This window comes from Alexandromys fortis, unplaced genomic scaffold (genome assembly GCF_014885135.2).
Source record: "Alexandromys fortis isolate MF-2015 unplaced genomic scaffold, M_Fortis_MF-2015_v1.1 scaffold_331, whole genome shotgun sequence".
Lineage (NCBI taxonomy): Eukaryota > Metazoa > Chordata > Mammalia > Rodentia > Cricetidae > Alexandromys > Alexandromys fortis.
The window spans coordinates 793,375-808,441 of NW_026068215.1; the positions used below are offsets into that span (position 1 = coordinate 793,375).

Here is a 15,067-nt window from a genome sequence, read left to right on the forward strand (position 1 = left end):
TTCTGTCTCTTGCAGTTTTTGTTTGTCTGCTTCATTCCACATATTGTATGGTGCTGGAGTAGGACTGGCTGCAATTGCAGTCTTTTTCTCTCCGATAATTGTCATTTTGATGTTTGGTTATTTCCAAGATAATGATGATTATGTCAATATTATGTGTATTTACAATTTCTTTCATAATGCTTTGTATCTTTTGAGAGGAAATACACAGTGCCAGGTAGATAGGTAACTCACATTGTCTTCTACTAACTGATTATTTCTAATGCTAGCCTTTCATGTACACACAAACACATTTGTACACACACATACGCATGCACACACACATATTTACACACACACATGTACACCAAGAACAATCAGTTTTTAATCTATGCCCATAGTAGACATCTCTAGAAGTAGTTATCCATTTCATAAAAACTTATTCTGCATGCAACTAATATATTTTCTACATTGCTCTTATTTGTTTTAAAGAAGAGTCTGAGGGTGTCCTCTCAGGACTTCTAAGTATCTCTCATCCTGATGCAGGAATATGATGGTGGAAGAAAAGGACCCATCCTCACTGTTGGATCTTGCTATACAGAGTTTACTGAGCAATGAACCGGTTGCAATTCATTCCCTGGAGGAGATCCCAAGGGAGCTTTTTATTCCACTGTTCTCTGCTGCCTTCGTGGGAGGATATAGGAAGACACTGACAGCCATGGTGAAAATTTGGCCTTTTACCTGTCTCCACATTGGAACACTGAGTGTGCAGGAACCCCAGCGTGAACTCCTGAAAGCCATGGTAGAAAGTTTTCAGTTCCTACCTGTCCAGAATTCAGCTTCTAGGTAAGAGCCTGGATAATAGAGACATGGTGAGACCCAGGAGGTTCCACCACAGCCTGCTGCTCTTTCAAAGGTAGTAAACAATGACTGCTGAAGATTTATGTGTGAGGCTGTTGGCACAGTACTTGGTAAAACACTAAAGGCTGATAATATAGTCAATGTTCATTATGAAATTCATGTTATCGAGGGTACTATTGATGGGCTTACATAGCAGATGTTCTACATAGGAGAATAACACCAACTTTAAGATTGGAGAGGACTTAAGGATAATAAACGATGGGGAAACTAATTAAAGGATGTTGAATTTTTATGATATCGAACTTGTTGGCATTTGGCATCAAGAATGCAGACTAAGTCCCTACATGTCATTATCGACCCTGTAGGTTTACATTAAAATTTGCATGCCTCTTAGATGTTCTATCTCCTCTTTTCCCTACAGGAGCCCTAAACTGAGGATCCTAGATGTAAGGCAGGGTATTGACTGCAGGACAACATGCCCCGAATTTGGTATCAGATCACCTACTTGCTTTCATGGCTGTACTCACTCTGTACACTCTATTCTGAAGTTAGAAAGCCAGTGCACCATTGTAGATTCAAGCCCTGAGAGTCAGCCCTCAAGGCAGCCTATGGAATTACTAGTGGACCTATCCCTTGATGGCACCTCGAGAGAAAGGGAATTTTTTGCTTTGCTTCTGAATAAAGTTGAGCAGAGCTCGGGGTCCTTGCACCTCTGCTGTCGAGATTTGCAGATTGATAAACTGTCTGAGTATAAAAATACCCTCAGACTTGTGGATCTGTTGTGTATTGAACGCCTGGCAGTTGATCAGGCTTCACTGAGTGAAGTCACTACCCTTTTGGCTCACATGATCTATCTGGACAGCCTTAGTCTGTCTAAAATCACTTGTAGGTCTTTGCACGGGAAAGTCTTCAGAGTGTTTCTCAGCTATCTTGGGCGCATGACCTGCCTGAAAGAGCTCAACTTGTCGTCCTTCAGCCTCACAGATCATCTGGCCAGCCTACTCAGGTGAGGACATGGGGTATGCACCTAGGTCTCCTGAACCTCCTGTCTCTTAACACAGGGGAGAAAGGATTCCTGGGAAGACCTAAGATTCTTAAAACTCTTTATGCCTTTTGTCTCTGGCCTCCTGTGAATTTGAAAGTAGTCGTGCTGAAAAGTCTCTTTCATAGTCTGAGGGGTGCTGTTCCAGAAACGTCAAGGTGAAAAAAAAAAAAAAAAGAATGCAGCCCTCCTCTGGCTATCAAGAGATGAAGAGGGGGAACTGAAAGAAAGATTTTATGTTGTGGTAATAGTGCACATATTCATATAACTATAGACAGTAATGTCCCATCATTAGGGAATTCTCTAAGCTTCAGACCATGATTGGAGAGGCTGTCATTTATGGTCTAGCCAAAGGGAGCTTCCAGTAGGTTGCTCCTTCTATCCTACCTCTTTCTGAGCAGATGAACTAGCTCCCCCTTTGATTATATTGTAATTACTAAGTAGATAATATTTTCCACTAAATCTTTGGCACAAATTTCTTTATTAACATACTGTAAAAATTTTCAAGGATACACATTTCATGTGAGAATAGAAAAGTGACTTTTCAGGGTCACAAATCTGTTGACTGAATTCAAGCTCGTATTGTTAGCTGCTGCTACGTATTGTGTGCGAAACAGTTTATTCTAGATTCCTCAGACGATTTTCCGTCAGACATCTGAGAGCCGTTCTATCTTTGTTTTCTCTCCACAGAGCCTTGCCACCTAATTTGGATTTCTTGTATCTGCCGTTCTGTGATATTTCTTACCGAGATCTCAAATTTCTGTCCCAGAGCCCTCAGGCCACCCACCTAAAACTGTTGAATCTTAGTAACAACACAATGTATTGGGATGACTGTGGGCCCCTTCAGATTCTTTTGCAGAAGCTCTCAGATACCTTGCAGCACTTGGCTATAAATCATTGCCATTTAACAGATGCTGCGCTCGTGGCTATCCTTCCAGCCCTAACTAAATGTTCCCATCTCCGTGTGATTAGCTTTGTCTCTAATCCCATTTCGATGCCGATGCTTATGAGAGTCCTTCATTACTTAACACCCTTGATGGAGCTGAAGTATGTGATTTATCCTATCCCTTTACATTGCTATGAACAATGGCACGTTCATGGCAGCTTAGATCGACAGAAGCTTGCGGATGTCCAAGCGCAACTGAAGGCGATGCTACAAGCAGCAAAGCGGAGTGACATGAACTGGATTACTTATTCTCAGTAAATCTCCAAGTTCACCCCAGTTTCAACCCTAATATGTGACCTGTTAAGCATTCAATGTTCTTTTCTGAAGCTCCCAGAATCATATGTAAGATTCCTATGTTATAGAAACCTATAGTTAAGAAATAAGGACATGTAACTGATAGTTATAATGCAGTAACACTAAGAAGAAAATGGAGAACTTTGAGAGTTCCTGTGTGTGTCTTTTTTGTTCTTGATCTTACTTCACCTTACTACTTAAGTATTGGGTATACGATATGCCATGGCTACATCATGGTATGCTGTCTAATTTCATTCACTTGTGCATATCTAACATAGTGTAATACCATTGCAACTTTTCCTGAATTTGTTTGTATACTGGGAGGTGTCCTTGAAGACAAAGCCTTTGCCCTCTCAACAAGTTACTTTTGATTTCTCATATGTAAGATTCTCCTGGAATCTTCTATATGTTAATATCCAGTTATGCTAGCACATTTGTTAAATATGCTTTTTTCCATTTTATATGTTTTACTTCTTTGTCAGAAATCAGGTGTTCAAAGGTGTGTGGATTAATATCCGGGTCTTCAATTCGGTTCCATTGGTCCTCCTGTCTGTTTTTATGACAATACTGGGCTGTTTTCAGTACTGTAGCTCTGTAGTAGTGTTTGAAGTCAGGGATTGTGATGCCTCCAGAAATTCTTTTACTGTACAGGATTTTTTTTGTCTATCCTGGGTTTTTTGCTTTTCCATATGAAATTGAGCATTGTTCTTTCAAGGTCTGTGAAGAATTCTGCTGGGATTTTGATGGACATTGCATTGAATCTGTAGTTTGCTTTTGGTAAGATTGCTCTTTTTACTATGTTAATTCTACCAACCCAAGAGCATGGGAGATCTTTCCACTTTCTGGTGTCCTCTTCAATTTCTTTCTTCAGAGACTTAAAGTTCTTGTCATATAAGTCTTCCACTTGTTTGGTTAGAATTATTCCAAGATATCTTATGCTATTTGTGGCTATTGTGAAAGATGATGTTTCTCTGATTTCTTTCTGTGTAAAGGAGGGCTACTGATTTTTTTAGGGAAAATCTTGTATCCTGCTACATTATTGAAAGTGTTTATGAGTTGTAGAAGTTCCTTGGCAGAATTTTTGGTGTCACTTGTGTAAACTATCATATCATCGGCTAATAGTGAGAGTTTGACTTCTTCTTTTCTAATTTGTATCCCTTTGATCTCCTTTTGTTGTCTTATTGCTCTACCTAGGCCCTCAAGACCTATATTGAATAGATATGGAGAGAGTGGACAACCTTGTCTTGTTCCTGATTTCAGTGGGATTACTGTGAGTTTCTCTCCATTTAGTTTGGTGTTGGCTGTTGGCTTGGTGTATATTTCCTTTATTACATTTAGTTTGTTCTTTGTATCCCTGCTCTCTCCAAGACCTTTATCACAAAGGGATGTTGTATTTTGTTGAAGGATTTTTCAGCATCTAATGAGATGATCATGTGGTTTTTATTTTTCAGTTTGTTTATATGGTGGATTATGTTGACAGATTTTCATATGTTGAACCATCCCTGCATCTCTGAGATGAAGCTGGCTTGATCATGGTGGATGATGGTTCTGATGTGTTTTTGGATTCGATTTGCTAGTATTTGATTGAGTATTTTTGCATCAATGTTCATGAGTGAGATTGGTCTGTAATTCTCTTTCTTAGTAATGTCTTTCTGTAGTTTGGGTATCAGGGTGATTGTAGCTTCATATAGAGTTTGGCACTGTTCCTTCTGTTTCTATTGTGTGGAACAATTTGAGAATAATTGGTATTAGTTTTTCTTTGAAAATCTTTTAGAATTCTGTGCTGAAACCATCTGTTCCTGGGCTTTTTTTTTTGGTAGGGAGACTTTTGATGACTGTTTCTACTTCTTTAGCAGTTACAAGTCTATTTAATTTGCTTATTTAATTTTGTCTTGATTTAATTTTGGTAAATGGTATTTATCCAGAAAGTTGTCCATTTCCTTTACTTTTTCCATTTTTTTGAGTACAGGTTTTCAAACTATGACCTAATAATTCTCTAGATTTCCTCCATGTCTGTTCTTATGTCCCCATTTTCATTTCTGATTTTGTTAATTTGGATATTCTCTTTCTGCCTTTGGGTTATTTTAGATAAAGATTTGTCTATTTTGCCGCGCGGTGGTGGCACATGCCTTTAATCCCAGCACTCGGGAGGCAGAGGCAGACGGATCTCTGTGAGTTCGAGGCCAGCCTGGTCTACAAGAGCTAGTTCCAGGACAGGAACCAAAAGCTATGGAGAAACCCTGTCTCAAAAAAATCCAAAAAAAAAAAAAAAAAAAAAGATTTGTCTATTTTGTTGATTTTCTCAAAGAACAAACTTTTTGTCTCATTGATTGTTTGTATTGTTTTCTTAGTTTCTATTTTGTTGATTTCGGCTCTCAATTTGATTATTTTCTGCCTTCTAGTTCTCCTGGGTGAGTTTGCTTCTTTTTGGTCTAGAGCTTTCAAATGTTCTGTTAATTCACTAGTGTGGGGTTTTTCAGCTTCTTTATGTGGGCATTTAGTGTTATAAACTTTCCTCTTAGCACTGTTTTTATTATGTCCCATAAGTTTGGGTATGTTGTGTGGTCATTTTCATTGAATTCTAGGAAGTCTTTGATTTCTTCCCTGACCCATTTATGATTCAGGTGAGCACTGTTTAATTTCCATGTGTTTGTGGCCTTCTGGAATTAGTGTTGCTGTTGAATTCTAATGTAAAGCCATGGTCATCTGATAAGGTACATAGGGTTATTCCAATATTTTGTATTTGTTGAGGTTTCTTTTTCTTAGTATGTGATCAGTTTTTGAGAAGGTTCCATGAGGTGCTGAGAAGAAGGTATATTCTTTATGTTTGGATGGAATGTTCTATAGATGTCTGTTAAGTCAATTTGAGTCATAACATCTGTTAGTTCCCTTATTTCTGTTAATTTTTTTGTCTGACTGACCTGTCCAGTGGTGAGAGTGGAGTGTTGAAGTCTCCCACTATTAGTGTGTGTGGTTCAATGTATGATTCAAGCTTTAGAGTTTTTTTTTTAACATATGAGGCTGTAATTGTATTCTTTATATTTGGGGCTTAGATGCTCAGTATTGAGATTTCCTCTTGATGGATTTTTCCTGTGACTAATATGAAATGTCCTTCTTTGTCTCTCTTGATTGATTTTAGTTTGAAGTCTATTTTTGTTAGATATTAGGTTTGGTCTTTTCATGGTGTCCCATATTTCCTGGATATTTTGTATTAAGCTTTTTGTTAGATTTAATGTTTTCTGTGGGCCATAAATCTATTTCTTCTATTCTATCTTCAGCACTTGAGATTCTCTCTTCCATCTCTTGTATTCTGTTGTTTATTCTTGCATTTCTTGTTCCTAATCATTTTCTCATTATTTCTGTTTTTATAATTCTCTTGGTTTGTGTTTTCTTTATTGTATTTAATTCAGATTTCAAGTCTTGAATAGTTTCTTTCATTTGTTTGATTGCTTTTTCTTGGTTTTCTTTAAGAGAACTGTTGATATCTTCCAATTTTTTGTTTGCCTTTTCCTCCATTTCTTTGAGGGATTTTTTTTATTTCCTCTTTAAAAGCCTCAAACATTCTCCTAAAGTTATATTTTAGGTCATTTTCTTCTCCTTCATCTATATTTGGTTGTTCAAGATTTGCTGTTGTAGGGCCACTAGTGTTTATTGGTGTTGTGTTGCTCTTTGTGGTGTTGCATGTGTTCTTACCTTGTCTACCCATCTTTTCCTCTGATTGGTGTAACTGTGGCTGTCTGTGACTCTGGTGCTCAATCTTCCAGGTGCCAGTTGATCCAAGGCTCAGAGGGTTGCTCCTTGTGGTGCAATATGGACCACCGTTCCACTCACTGCATTGGTCACTTTGTGTTCCTGGATTTGGCTTGGTGGTCCCAGGGTTCGCTCTGGGCTCCTGGGGTACATTCTGCAATACCAGGGGTCATTCGGGCATGTTCCCACAGAGATTGCTCGCTTAGGGCTCTTTCTGCTGAGGTTGCTGCATTGGGCCTGCTCTGGCAGAGGTCCTGGCTCAGACCTACTCTGTCGGAGTTTCCAGATCTGTGCCCATACCTGCAGAGGTCTCTGGTTCCTGCCTACTCCCTTGGAGGTCCCAGACTCATGCCTGGATCTGCAAAGGTCTCTGGTTGCATCCTACTCCTTCAGTGTTTGCTTCCTTGTACCTGTTTCTGTGGAGTTTGCTGTCTCAGGCCTGTTTCACTGATATAATATTTCAAATATTTAAAAAACAAATGAAAAGTTAGTGATTTATTCATGATTTTCATATTGATTGTATTATGGTACTATGATGCACACAATTTTTAAAAGCTACAAAAATGTTCATATAATGAACAATTGCTTTATATTACTTGTGTTAGCAATATTTTTTTGTTTTTTTTTTAGCATTTGCTCCCCCTTGTTTCTTAACACTTCTTTTGGTTTATACATTTTCTGATATTGCTCTTACTAGCCTGTCTACATACACTCCCGTTCTAATCAATGTAACAGTAGGATGATACTAGCGAGTGAGCAATTGGAGCAAGATTTGAGTCTTTTCTTTTATGTTATAGTTCTGACTCTGTCACCACATTGTGAGATGAAAATGAGAACACACAATGAACAGATAATTAGGAATATCATTCTTATACTGACAATGTGAATTATTCCTTTTGCAAGAAGGTGGCTTTCAATTATTTGCTTCTAACCAATTTGAAAAATTACCTAAGTGATTTTTTTTTAGATAAGGAATGGTTAAAAGCAATTGTTAAGGATACCATATCCCAAGACTTGACTGATAATCTATAAACAAACCCTTCTATTACTATTTGTTGGGGCAATAAACACAAATTGACAGAGACTATGGGAAGTAATGAAGAACTGCTGCAGGAAAAACTCCAGCAAGTTCTGATCCCCCGTGTGCATAGTTTTCAGAAAAGGATCAAAATAAAAAAAGGATCTTTTTTGTTCAAAGTCATGTGTAAGAATACATAGGATAATCAGGGTTCCCTGCCCTGTGGGAAGTCCAAGGACCACCCACCTCCATCCAGGTCTAGTAAGGTGAGCATCCACGAAACTGCCTAGGCTCCCACGAAACCAATAGGTACAGTAGGATCAAAAACCCATTGCCATTGTTCTTGAGGTCTCAGTAGTCCTCATTGTCCACTATGTTCAGCGAGACTGGTTTTAACTCGGGCTTCCCACAGGGCAGGGAACCCTGATTGCTCTTTGGGCTGACGAGGGAGGGGGACTTGATTGGGGGAGGGGGAGGGAAAGGGGAGGCGGCGGTGGGGAAGAGACAGAAATCTTTAATAAATAAATAAATAAATAAATAAAAAAGAAAGAAAGAAAAAAAAAACAAAAAAGGAATACATAGGATAGAAAAGTTAGAAGATAAAAGACCCTACAATAAAGAAAGGAATAAGACAGAGCCATGGGCACATACCTTTAGCAGTAGCATTAAAGATTTACACTACTGCAGACATAGAGACCCAAAATTCACGTACAATTACAAATAAAGGCCTAGTTTGGATGCCTCATATAAGTGAGGGAAGTGAGCTAAGATCACTCACTCCTCAGAAACACACACACACACACACACACACACTCATGCACACACATGGAAAGAGAATGGAGAAATGTTCTGCTCACCAATAACAGGCCAGTACAAATGCTCTAAAATTTAGAAGTTTGCTAATGGTAGAGATGTGGATGTGCAATAACAGACACTGTCTGTTGTAGAGATATGCAGGGATGGCTCAAATGGGAGGATATAGCAGGAACATTCAATGGAGAAAGCTTTTAGGCTGGGCATGATGTCAAACACCTGTTATCCTGGGACTATGTAGGTCGAGACAAGAGGATCAGGAGTTGTAAGTCATTTTACCATGTTCCTAGTATTGCAAATTTTTGTTACATGAAACCTCACAGGGAGTCTGCAAAGTAAACAATGCTGAATGGTGCAACATTTTTTAATCTAATGAACTTTTATTATATCTTGTTTTTTAATGTGTGCTATAGTTTATTTTTATCTCTTTAAAAAGTTTTAACATTTTAGTTTTTATTTATTCTTTTAAAATTTCGCACATGTGTATACTGTATTTTGAACATAGCCACACCTCACTTCCCTCTTCACCTCCCTATAGGACCCCATCAGATCTCTTCCTTCTAACTCTGGTCCTCTTATAATTCTGTATTTATTTTGATTCACCGAGTTCAATTAATTCTGCATATACATGGCTATGGGGGTCGTCTACTAGGGCATGAGGAACCTACTAGTTCTGAAGAACATTGCCTTTTGCTTCTTCAACAGTCATCGACTTCAAATAGTTCACGAAGCCCACCCCCTCTATGTTGAAATTTTTAAGTGGCTCAGTCCTGTGGAGGTCTTGCACAGGACTCCTGTAGGAGCATGAGTAGAGCACATTTCACCACTCGTCCCCATCTTTCAGCTCTTACATTTGTCTTCCTAGCTCTAGTCCATGTTGTTCCTTGAGCCACTGGAGTGCAGTTTGGTATGGATAGCCCAACTATAGCTGACCATTTACAGTCAATTATTACCATGACTGAGATTTTTAAAGTAACCCATGTCTTCTGGGAGCAGCACTATTCACTAATGTGATGTACTTCTGCTCAAATACCCTAAAAACTACATTGTTAAATTAGCTTACAAATTAGTTAGGTAAGGGTTCTATATCTATCCTTTGTTTTGGTTAACCCACAATTCACCCCTCATTTTTCTCTATTCCTATCTCCATCTCCCTCTTGAACTTTTTAGCTCCCTACATCCTCCTCCTGTTCTATCATTTCTATGTATATTTGTTTTGTTTTGCTTGGTGCCCAAGTTTGTTTTCCTTTTTTTATTTTTCTTATTTGTTTGTTTGTTTATTTATTTATTTATTTATTAAAGATTACTGTCTCATCCCCGCCACCGCCTACCCTTTCCCTCCCCCTTCCCCAATCAAGTCCCCCTCCCTCGTCAGCCCAAAAAGCAGTCAGGGTTCCCTGCCCTGTGGGAAGTCCAAGGACCACCCACCTCCATCCAGGTCTAGTAAGGTGAGCATCCAAACTGCCTAGGCTCCCACAAAGCCAGTACATGCAGTAGGATCAAAAACCCATTGCCATTGTTCTTGAGTTCTTCTATTGCTGTGATAAAACACCATGACCAAAAAGCAGCTTGGGGAAGAAAGGGGTATTTGACTCACAAGTTTCAATCACAGTCCATCACTCAGGGTAGTCAGGGCAGGAACTCAAAGAAGGAAACTGGAAACAGGAATTGGAGTAGAGGTTTGCTCATTATGGCTTGCTCAGTTTCTTTCCTTATACAACTCAGGACCATGTGCACAGGTGTGGAGTGGTTCCTCCAACATTAATCATGAATCAAGGAAATGTCCCACAGGCTTGCCTATTGACCAGTCTGATGGGACTCTTTCTCAGATGAGCTTTCCTCATTCCAGACGACCTTAGCAATGTCAAGTTGACAAAACTTAACCAGCACAATTGACTCTTGGTTAGCTTGGCACAAGAATACCTCACTATTAAACCATACTTCCCATTTTATACCCAAGATTTTATGTTAATTTCACAATTTATAACAGTATAATTTTTTTAAAATCCCATAGTATTTAAAAAACTTAAACCCACCTGGGTGGCTATAATGGTATATTATTTGTGTTTTAATAAATAAAGCTTACCTGAAGATCAGAGGGCAAAGCAGCCATACTAGTCAGCTATACTGGCCAGGGAGTGGTGACACACACCTTTAATTCAAGGACTCAGGAGAGACAGAGGCAGGCTGATCAGATAGGTGTGAATTCAAGGCCACCCTGGGCTGTACAAGATCGACTCTGTCTAAAAGAGAAACAGATCTTACACAAAGGGGATCCAAACACTTGGGATCACACGCCTTTAATTCCAGCACTAGGGACACTGGAGACAGGAGCAACATGGGTGGGCAGAGAGAGGAGTATAAAAGGGAAGAGACAGGAACTCAGTGGAGTGCGGAGTCTGAGAATTCCTGGAGACAGGATTTCACCCTTCAGTCTGATGATTTGGTAGAGATAAAAGGTCTTTCTAGTGCTTGACTGCTTTGCTCTTCAGCTCTTCAGGTTGAACCCCAATTCCTGTCTCTAGGTTTTTATTTTTCATGGTATAGGCGGCAGTAGTGTTTGTGTTTAATCCCAGCACATGGGAGCAGAGGCAAACTGGTCCCTGTGAGTTCAAGGCCAGGCTGGTTCATACATAGTGGGTTCCATGACAGCCAAGGCTACACAGAAAAATCCTGTATTTTAGTTAGGGTTTCTATTGCTGTGATGAAACAATATGATCAAAAAGTAAACTGGGAAGAAAGGGGGTTATTTGGCTTACACATTGCCTGGCTGTTCATCACTGAAGGTGTTGTGCCTGAGTTCAAGGACCCCCCAAGAAGACCACCACGGAGCCACACATCCGAATGCAAAAGCAAGGTTTTGTTTATTAATTTCAGGTGGTCCTCTGCCTTACAGTCTGACACAGAAGATGGAGGGAGAAGGACCCTGTCTATTTTTGTAAGGGGTTTATAAAGACAAAAACCACAAAGCAGTCACAAGGTTACAGTTTCAAAATACAAAATTACTGATCTTATATCACAATTGGCTGAAGGTGAGGTAAATCTCATCTGTTAGTTCCTGATAGGCTATGAGTATCTAAGGGGGATAACAATAGCCCCCTGGTTTGTCCTCTAGACATCTGCTGACCCTGTGCTAACCACAGGGGCAAAACAGTTGGTTAATCAGGTACCTACAAGGACGTTTGAAAGAAAGCAGATGTGAACAGATGCTGTTTGAGTACCCTGGTGGGTCACTTTGACCAGGGCAGACACAGTTTCTTGGGAATGTTTATGACTTTGCTGGACTGCATTCAGCCCCCTAGTTTGGTCCTGTCTAAAATGGAGTTCTTTTTCAAAATGGAGTTTGTTTTGCTCCTTCAAAGGGAGTCAGCATAGAAACTCAAATGGGGCAGGATCCTGGAAGCAGGAGCTGATGCAGAGGACACGGCGGAGGGCTGGTTACTGGCTTACTATCTATGGTTGCTCAGCCCACCTTCTTATAGAACCCAGGACCAACAGCCCAGGGCTGGCACCTCCCACCATGGGTTGGGCCCTCCCCCATTGAGGGCTGAGAAAATGCTTTACAGCTGAATCTCATGGAGGCAGTTCCTCAACCTAGGCTCCTTCCTTTTGGATGACTCTAGTGTGTGTTAAGTTGACACACAAAACCATACATTCTGTCCTGAAGCAAACAAAACCAAAAAATCCAGACACACTAAAAGTTCATTCTCTTTCAAATAGCTATCAACACATTTTCAAAAGTATAGAAGTTTCTCAACTGTAAAACCCTATTAAAAATAAGTTGCAGCCTTTATTCTAAAAGAGAAGAATATAGGCATAGCATAGGTACATCAAATTAAAGCAAATTTAAATTCCAACCATGTAAACATTTCAATGTCTTGTGTCTGTGAGTCCCTCACAATCTTTGGGTTTCTAAAGCTCTAGGAAGCTTCATTTCTCTGCTATCCACAGCACACACAGCATGTCTAATGGGCTCAGGTTGGCTCTACCGCATGATTACTGCTGTCCCTGGTGAGCTTCCCAGAGTCCTGGCATTTCCAGTGTCCTCTGCAGCTGAGCCCATATTTTCCCAAATATCTTCTCCTGGTCTCTCTTCAGTGACTGGAATCTCACCACAGGGTGCTGAGTCTTAGCTTCTGAAACATGACCCCTTCAATATTGGGGCATCCATTGCAACTGAGGCTGCAATGTTGCAGGAATTTAGCAAAGTCCCTGTATCTGGGGTAAACTTTTGAATGAATAGTTGTTTTCTAGAAAAACTTTGACCTTGAAAAATTGTTGTGATAAACAGTAAGGACTCTGTGGGAAACAATGATTGTTTCCCATGGTTTGTAGAATCATTTTACTGAAGGGACATTGCAGCCTTCACATGACTTTGGTCACCAAATGCCTCTTGAACACCTGAGGCTCTTGGATTATTGTGTATTCCAGATGATACACAGCAAAGGACTAAAGTCCTGAAGGCATGCGATGCTTTCCTTTAGAGAGACATAGAGATTGAATTAGGGACCTTGATATGAGGAAATATTTTACCCCTAAAACCAACTTTGTGTAACAAACAACAAATGATTTGCATGGCTGTTCAGGGTTCAGGCCATTGGAGAGGCTGGACCTTCCTGCTGCCACATCTTGGAGTGCCTTCTTTCTTCAACTGACCCACACTACATAGAACACCCCCCCGCACTGCACCTTCATCAATTGCCTATACTGACCTCTCAATATGCCAAGCTCTTCATGACCCCTTCAATCTTGTAACTTTTATGTTACCAAAAAAAAAAAAAAATACTATATGGGAGACTGTTACACATTATCAAGTCTGTGGTTATTACTGGCCTATACGTATACAGATCTGTATGAACAGAAGCAAGCTTAGCAAAGGAAACAGGAGAAAAGGAAGTTTAACAGAGCTAAGTCCAGAGGTCAAGAAGATAAAAGAAAGTGTTTAAAGAAAAGCCTGATGCTCAATGGAATAAAGGGAGAGGTGACCTCAGGTTAAGACCCAACCCAGCTAAGCTTCCAATCTGTGTAAAGGATTAAAGAAAAACTGAGCTGAGCTGTAAAGAAAAACAGAAAACTGACATGGACAAATTAAATTAGGGGGCCAAGTTTCAGACCCAACAATCAGCAGAACTCAGCAGATTTAGCCACTTGGTTCTGGATTTAGAGTCAAAGATACAAGAAAGGGGCTGTGGTATCTCCACCCAAGGCTAAGGAAAGACACTGAGGCCAGAAGTGTGCCAAGGGTGTTCCATCATGAAGTCCCAGAGAGGTCATTTTGTAAAAATGGAAGATACAGCGCGGATTTCATTTGAGATCCCAAGATGTTGCAGATGCCAGAGTTGTGGGATACCTGCCAAAGAAAGCTGTAGACCTGGGTGTGAAAGCAGCAAAAGAGAGAGAATTTTGTTAAAATCAACAAAGCTGAAAGGAGTTCGAGATCAAAGGAGTGTTTTGACACCAGACATGGAGATGCCAAGTTTGGAGTTTTCCCAGCTGGTTTTAGGTCTCGCATTGGTCCAGTATTTTCTCACTATGCTAGTTTCCCCAACTTTGAATTGTAATGTATATTCTGTGCCAGTATATGATAGAAATCTGTGATTTGCTTTTTAATTTTGATCCAGACAGGGTTTAAGAGCTTGCCTCCAATCTCAGAAGAAACTGTGAACTTTGGATTTTTAAACAATGTTAAAGATTGTGAAAGACTATATACTTTTGAAGTAGGACTAAATGCATTTTGCATTATGATATAGCTATACGCATGTGGGGAACAAGGACTGGATAAGGTAAGATTTGAAAAAGAAAGGCCCCCATGGGCCCACATATTTGAATGCTTAGTCATCAAAGAGCAGCACTATTTGAGAAGGATGAGGAAGTGTGTCCCTGTGGGAGGAAGGGTGACACTGTTGCGAGGCCCAGTGTTGTTCTCTGACTATTGACCAAGATAAACCTCTCAGCTACTGCTCCAGTGACCTGCCCGCAGGCTGCCCTGCTCACCACCATGCTAATGACCAAACTGAATTGTAAACAAGTCCATGATAAAATGCTTTGTTTCAGAAGAGTTGGCTGTGATCATAGTGTAACCATGCCAAAGGGGCAACAACATCTCCAAAAACTGATCCTCTAAGTGTAAACCTTGGGGAGCCCCAAGCAGTTAATTGGAGACTTGTTTATGGTTTCAGAGGCTGAGTCAAGGGCCATCATGGTGGGAGCATGGCATCAAGCAGACAGCTATGGGGCTAGAGCAGAAGCTGAGAGCTTCCTTCTTTTCCACAAGCAACAGGCAGAGAGGGAAGCTGGGAAAGGCATTGGCTTTTGAAATCTCAAAGTTCTCGCCCAGTGACACACTTCCTTAAACAAAGTCACACCT

At 40.2% G+C, this 15,067-nt stretch overlaps 1 protein-coding gene across 1 annotated transcript; it reads left to right on the forward strand.

The window, feature by feature from the left end:
* Nucleotides 1–529: 529 nt before the first annotated feature.
* On the forward strand, nucleotides 530–3,206 carry LOC126493420 (melanoma antigen preferentially expressed in tumors-like). The gene is made up of 3 exons (XM_050130414.1): nucleotides 530–822; nucleotides 1,259–1,843; nucleotides 2,570–3,206. The coding sequence occupies exons 1-3, from the start codon at nucleotides 530–532 to the stop codon at nucleotides 3,081–3,083; spliced, it is 1,392 nt and encodes a 463-aa protein (XP_049986371.1). The 3' UTR covers nucleotides 3,084–3,206.
* Nucleotides 3,207–15,067: the final 11,861 nt, after the last annotated feature.